The sequence below is a fragment of the Eptesicus fuscus genome, chromosome 9 (genome assembly GCF_027574615.1).
Source record: "Eptesicus fuscus isolate TK198812 chromosome 9, DD_ASM_mEF_20220401, whole genome shotgun sequence".
Taxonomy (NCBI): Eukaryota; Metazoa; Chordata; class Mammalia; order Chiroptera; family Vespertilionidae; genus Eptesicus; species Eptesicus fuscus.
Window position 1 is genome coordinate 29,013,640 of NC_072481.1, and position 7,098 is coordinate 29,020,737.

The following is a 7,098-nucleotide window of genomic DNA, read 5'->3' on the forward strand; positions in this document are numbered from 1 at the left end:
ACCCCACCTTCCACAGCCCTGCCTCATGGGACAGCCTAGCACAGGTCCCAGAGGACACGCCACCACTCATGGTTCCCCCGTGGGCCTCTGGCAGGAGAGCAAGTCCATCCCCGCTCGCTCAGCCTCTGTCCTCACCTGGGGATCCAGCCTCAGGCACGGAGGGTGCTCGCCTTGCCGGGCTCTGTCATGGCTGCAGGCCTCCATGTCTTCACTACACTACCCCTCTCTAGGGCTTTCCTGTTCCCGTGCCTGAAAGGCCTGTGGACGAGTGGCAGCCCCATTCCCTGTGCCATTTGCCCTCTCACTGATGCCGGGAAGCAGGTCCTGCTTTCCTCCAAATGAGGGAATTGAGGTCAGAGAACTCGAAGCCTCACATTAGTGGCAGAGCCTCAGAGCCGGCGCCCTTTCCCTAAAGCAGCGGCGGACACAAAGCCGGCCAAGGCCCCTGGGTGCGGGGGGCTGGTGGTGGGGCCAGGGCGGGAGTGCTCACAGCCGCTTCCTCCGACCCTGCTTCCCCAGGTGTTCGGCCTGGACTCCATCCTGGGCAACAAGGAGCTGTGGCCCCTGCTGCTGAGCATCATCTTCGTCCCAGCCTTGGTGCAGTGCATCATGCTGCCCTTCTGCCCCGAGAGCCCCCGCTTCCTGCTCATCAACCGCAATGAGGAGAACAGAGCCAAGAGTGGTGAGGGCAGGGCCCTGCCCTCCTCCCCATCCCCCGCCCTGGCCTTCTTCCTGCTCTGAGCCTCCCCCGCCTTCCCTCCGCTCCCTCCAGTGCTGAAGAAGCTGCGCGGAATGGCAGACGTGACCCGAGACCTGCAGGAGATGAAGGAGGAGGGTCGGCAGATGATGCGGGAGAAGAAGGTCACCATCCCGGAGCTGTTCCGCTCGCCCCTCTACCGCCAGCCCATCCTCATCGCCGTGGTGCTGCAGCTGTCCCAGCAGCTGTCGGGCATCAACGCTGTGAGTGCCCCGCACCCACCTCCCTATGGCCCCAGCCAAACCCTGTGGTCAAGTACATGCTGTGAACGGAGCCCAGACTTCAGATAACAAACAAGCCCCTGCCAACGGGGCTTTCCTTATCACCAAACTGGGGCAGCGTCCCCTTCACCCTGTGCTCACCCTGTGGCCTGTACCCCCCAGGCCAGAGACGGGAGAGGCCACAGCGCCCGGCCCGGCACCAATGACTTCTCTGTCCCTAGGTCTTCTATTATTCCACGGGAATCTTCGAGAAATCGGGCGTGAAGCAGCCTGTGTATGCCACCATCGGCACCGGCATCGTCAACACCGCCTTCACGGTCGTGTCGGTGAGTCTGTGCCCATCCTCGCCCGCCCCCGGTCAGCAGCCAGGGTCCAGCTTAGTGCTTCTGGGCCTCGTGACTGAATGGCAGCGTTGACTGCGAGCCAGGCATGTGTCATGTGCTCCCTGAGTGCTTTGTCGTTTCATCCTCAACTCGTCAAGCTCATTACTCATATCAAACAGCTGATGACACTGATGCTCAGAGAAAAGTGATGCTTGCCCACGGTCACGGTCAGGGTGCTCAGCTCTCTGGCTCTCCAGGGCCAGCTCTCAGCCCCTTTGCTGCTGTCGGGCTTTCGGGCCAGCCTCCCTTCCCTCACTCCCTGTGTGGCCCCCACGCCGAGTCCCCGGGAGGAGGTGATACCATCTTCCCTTGGTCTCTGCAGTGCCACGTGGCTTTCCCACTCTTGGGGCGAACCTCTGGGTGGGGGGTTCAGAGTGGCACCATGTGGTGGCGGGGGCACTGACATTCTCTCTGCCCACAGCTGTTTGTGGTGGAACGAGCTGGCCGGCGGACGCTGCACCTCATTGGCCTGGCTGGCATGGCGGGCTGTGCCGTGCTCATGACCATCGCGCTGGCATTACTAGTGAGTTGCCACACTGTGGGGGCAAGGTGGCAGGGGTGGGTACAGAGCTCACAGGGGCTTCTGATCCCAAAGTGCCTACCTCAGCCCCAGCCTGGCCATCGGCACCAGAGGCTGGGGTTGCTGATCTCCCCAGTTCTGCACTCTACCCACTCATATCCTGCCCTGAGCTGGCTCCTCCCTGCACAGAGCTGTCTCACCACAGCACTCCAGCCGCAGACCCCAAGTTCCCTCTCCCCGCGAGTTGCTTTGCCCAAGGCTATCCCTTTAAGTGTCTTCATCTGTAGCCTCAGTTCATCTTTAGAACAGTCCTAGAAGGCATTGCCCTCCTCACCAGAGGTGTAGACACATGCCTGATCTCACTCAGTTCTCACAACTCAGGGTAGTTCAGTCAGTAGTCAGTCCCATTTTACAGGTGAGGAAACCTAGTCCCAGTGAGGTTAGTGATGCAGCAGATGAAGGACAAAGTCAGGCATTGACCTCGGGTCTGCTGGCCACATGCCCTTGACTGAACCCCTGTGATAACTTGTGCCAGGCACTTCACATACTCGAACGCTCATTTGTCCAACCTCTGCACAAGGAAAGCGCCAGTACGCCAGTTTTACAGCGGGACCAAGACTTAGAAAGTCCCATGATTCCTAAGCGGTCCGGCACACAGCGATGCGTGGCAGATCTGGGTTCTGAGCCAAAACCCATAACCTCTTCTGTGGCCTCCTCGAGGTGGGAATGATTACATATAGAACCACATGTCTGAGGCCTATGCTGTGCCGGCCTTGAGCTGGGTGCCTTGCAAGGCTTCTGACACCCACTACAGAAATGTCCTTCCACCTCCTCCTGCCACAAGCAGACTGGCTTGCACCCAGAGCAAGACCACAGGGATCTCTTCTTAGCACTCCTGCATGCACAACCATGACCATTCCCAGAGGAGAGATGAGCTCACAACCACCATGCAGGGCGTAAGTCATTTTGTTCCAGTGAGGAAACTGAGCCCCAAGGCAGGGTACTTAACTCACTCTGCAAATCCAGGATCAGCCCCAGGCCTCCTGCTGTCCAGCCCCGCCCGCCTCTGCAGTTTGTCCTGAGGCTCCAATCTAACTTTCCTCCTCTCTCTCTCTCTCAACAGGAGCAGGTGCCCCAGATGTCCTATCTGAGTATCGTGGCCATCTTTGGCTTTGTCGCCTTCTTTGAAGTTGGTCCTGGCCCCATCCCATGGTTCATTGTAGCCGAACTCTTCAGCCAGGGTCCTCGCCCGGCTGCCTTTGCTGTTGCCGGTTTCTCCAACTGGACCTCAAATTTCATTGTGGGCATGTGCTTCCAGTATGTGGAGGTGAGAACCCCCATGGTCTCTACACACCATTCCTCACCTGCCAAGTGCTCTCCCAGCTGTTCCCATTGGAATGAGACTCAGAAGCCCAGGTTACACAGCTAAGAACCCTGACTTCAGCCCCAGGGTTCTTTCCTTGGCTTTGAATTGTCTCCATTCTGCTCTGCAATGGGAACCTGTTCCCTGGAGCCTATTTCATGCCCGCTCTAGGCAGGCAGACTCTCATTTAATCACCCCAGCACTCCTGGGTTGTAGGTGGGTGTTCCCTTTCTCAGATCGGAGGCCTAAGAGTAAAGTGACTTATTAAAGGTCCTACAGCTAGAATGTAGAGTCAGGACTCCAACCAAGTGTGTCTGTGTCTTTCAGCAACTGTGCGGTCCCTACGTCTTCATCATCTTCACGGTGCTCCTGATTCTGTTCTTCATCTTCACCTACTTCAAAGTTCCTGAGACCAAAGGCAAGACCTTCGATGAGATCGCTTCCGGTTTCCGGCAGGGGGGAGCCAGCCAAAGCGACAAGACACCTGAGGAGCTGTTCCACCCCCTGGGAGCTGATTCCCAGGTGTGAGGAACCCCACACCACCAGCCCAGCCTGTTCCCAGCGGCCCCAAGGATCTCTCAGAGCACACGCAGCTGGACACGACTTCCACTTTGACAGATCTCAGCAGAGCTGGGCCTGGGGCTCCTTTCTTCCGCCAGCAATGATGTCCAGAAGAATATTCAGGACTTTTAATGCCTCCAGGGTTTTAACAGAAGCAAGACTGTTGCTCAGATCTATTCAGACAAGCAACAGATTTTATAATTTTTTTTATTACTGATTTTATTATTATTTTTGTATCAGCCAGAGTCTCCTGTACCCACACTTCAGGCTCCACCCTGAATGGCTCAGTACCTGAGGGTGGGGACCAAGTCCTGCCTAGACACACTTGCCTTCTTCACCAAGCTAATTTGTAGGGCTGGACCTATGACCAAGGACACACTAATCGAACTATGAACTACAAGGCTCCTACCCCTAGAGGTGGCCATGGCCACTCGCTTGTGTGGCCCTGAATCTCCCCACCCTAGGGGTCAGGCTCCATTAGGATTCGCCCATTCCCATCTCTTCCTACCCGACCACTCATTAATTTTTCCTTGCCTGAGACCAGTTGGGAGCACTGGAGTGGAGGGAGGAGAGGGGAAGGGCCAGACTGGGCTGCCAGATTCTAGTCTCCTTTGCACTGAAGGCCAGACGATCACCATGAGAGGAGGGCCGTGGGAGACAGAACTCACTACTCAAGAACACGTGGATGCTCCTGCCCTGCTGTGTATAGATAGAAATATTTATATATTTTTTTTGGTTGTCAATATTAAATGCAGACACTAAGTTATAGTATATCTGGACAAACCAACTTGTAAATACACCACCATACTTCCTCTGTAACTTACCTAAACAGATATAAATGGCTGGTTTTTAGAAACATGGTTTTGAAATACTTGTGGGTTACGGGTAGGGAGGTTTGGGTGGGAGTGGCAGAGAAACAAGCAGTTGCAACTGCTACACTTGGTTTAGACTTTTTGACTCTTTGAAGCACCTGTGATCAACACCCTCTATGTTCAAGAAGCTGATCTGTTACCCAGAGAAAATTTAAATATCTTGGCATTCGCGGCATCCCCGTTTTCCTTCATATATGCTAGTTGGTATGCAAAACACATGATAGCAGTGTGCGAATCTTGATGTTTGGGCCTCGATATGCGTTATCTTAAATGTGAGGTAGGTACTATATCAACATTTGACAGGCTCAAAGAGGTTATATGCCTGAAGTCTCAGGGAAAATATGCTAAACGCCCTGCTTTTAACAATTAAACTGCACAACCCCTACCTCCTCATACACCCCCACCCCCACCCCAACACACACACACACAAAGTGAATCATGTTCACTGCATGGCCAGTTAGCTGTTAAGCTGCCTTCTTCCATCAATTTCACTTGGAAATGCCCCCTCTGGTTCCAGTTTATATCCGTTCTAAAGACTTGATCCTCCTCTCCCTCCACACCGCCCCCCCACCCCCTGACCCCCTGCCAATTTCCAGAGCATTTCTGTTTCTTTCCTATGGCACTATCCCCTTCCACCCTATCACAAATCCTAATTTTTCCCACTAGTTTCAAGTTAATGGGAAGTCTCTTTGGTTCATCTGGATCTACAGATGCAGGGCTTGGCACGCAGCACGCATTCAAATAATTGATGGAATAAAACAAGGATATTTGTCCCTAGAGGCTCAGCTGACAAAATCTGGGAAGAATTTCCTGTTGAAGCCTTCATAACTGCACACAGGCAAAACTATACAATCTTGGCAAGAAGAGGGGTTATGAGGAAGGGTGAAGAAGGGAAAGCAGGTACGGAGTAATTGGGAGTGCCTATGAGGTGTGTATTAGGTAAAGATAACCTGAGCAATCAGGACAGGGAAGCCCTATCACTTGCCCCACCTCCCCTCCCCCCTCCCCCCGCACCCGCTGAAAGGAGTTGTCTCTGTCACCTTCACTGGGTGGCCCCAGAGGACAATGCAGAGTCAGGGGTGCTATCTATAATAATAAAAGTGTAATATGCTAATTCGACTGGACATCCTTTCAGATGACCTTCTGAATGAAGCCTGGGCTTCGAGGAAAGCCCGGGTCCCTGGTGCCAGAGGGAATCCGGTGCTGCCAGCCAGGGGAAGGAAGGCCTACTCTTGCACAATTTTCGTGCATGGGGCCTCTAGTTGAGTCATAAAATCCTAGGGCTGCACTCTGGCAGCGGTTAGCAAAGGATGGAAAAACACGTGGGGTGGGAGGGGCGCGCTAGAGGCAGGAGCTTAAGGATGCAAAGCAGATGGTGATCAGGGCCGAGGCTCCTGGGCGCCCACGCGCCTCGCCCTCCCGAGGCCCAGAAGCTGGGCAGAGCCCGGCCGCACCCCAGCCCCGCCCACCCCCAGGTTCCCTCCCTCTCTGGGTTTGCATCAACGCGCGGAGAGCTGGTCATTTCCCCCGACGGAAGTGCGCAGGCGCCGGGAGCCGAGCGACCCGCCGCGCCCACAAGGCTCGGGAGGCGCGGCTTCCTGCCCTGGACACCTTTCCCAGGAACCGCAGGCTCCCGCGGGCTTGGGTTCGGGGCCTGCCGACCCCTCGTCCTCCCCAGACCTAACAGCTGTGGTCCAGGCCCCACTCAGAGGTCGCACACCCACCCCGTTAGCCTCCTCTCGTCGCCCGCAGGGGGGGCGGACCCCAGGCCCCACCAATCACAGCCTGGCTGCTCCGGGCGCCCGGGGCCTCCGGGATGCTGCGCGCCGGTCTCCTGGGAGTTGCATTTGCTCCAGGAGCGAACGACGGTTGCTATTTTAGCGCCGGCATCCTGGGGAAAGGAGCTCACTGGGATGCCTGTCGCGCATTAGTTGATGCCTACGGTTTCTGACAAAGGGGTAAATGGGTCACGGAGCAGACCCCTTTCTTTTCCGGTGCTTAGTTAAGCTCACGGGAAGTTCTGTGAGATCCTTTATCTGCTATTCTGGGCTCAAAACTCTTCTCTCCCTGGAAGCCTTCTGGATCGTTTTCCCCGATGGACCCCATAGCATCCTGTACTTCTCCCATCAAAGCCCTCTCCACACTGTCCTTCCACCAGACTGGGGAGGCAACTGCGAAGTCATTCCTTTGTCCCCAGTTCCCACCACAGACTCTGGTCAGGACTGAGGCATGAACTAGAATTTGCACTCCATGAAGTTCCACAATCTGAGTTTTTCCTGTGCGGTTTTAGGCAGGAAATCCAATTGAGACTGTGTACCAGGGAAAGAATATTAATTCTCCTCCATCATAACAACACTTTTAATGAGCCCTTTCTCATCCTATTATTATAATTTCTTAAGCCTCCTAGCAATCTCTCCCCTT

The 7,098-nt window shown here is 55.1% G+C and overlaps 1 protein-coding gene across 5 annotated transcripts in view; it reads left to right on the plus strand.

Annotated features, from left to right (window-relative positions):
* SLC2A1 (solute carrier family 2 member 1) overlaps positions 1 to 4,661 on the plus strand; it is a 28,511-nt gene extending 23,850 nt beyond the window's left edge. For all 5 annotated transcript variants that reach the window (XM_028160233.2, XM_054720609.1, XM_054720608.1 and 2 more), the window contains 6 exons: positions 520 to 682; positions 773 to 960; positions 1,200 to 1,304; positions 1,783 to 1,884; positions 3,005 to 3,208; positions 3,572 to 4,661. In XM_028160233.2, the coding sequence (XP_028016034.1) occupies positions 520 to 682; positions 773 to 960; positions 1,200 to 1,304; positions 1,783 to 1,884; positions 3,005 to 3,208; positions 3,572 to 3,772 (963 nt within the window). In that variant the 3' untranslated portion in view covers positions 3,773 to 4,661. The remainder of the gene's footprint in view (positions 1 to 519; positions 683 to 772; positions 961 to 1,199; positions 1,305 to 1,782; positions 1,885 to 3,004; positions 3,209 to 3,571) is intronic.
* Positions 4,662 to 7,098: the final 2,437 nt, after the last annotated feature.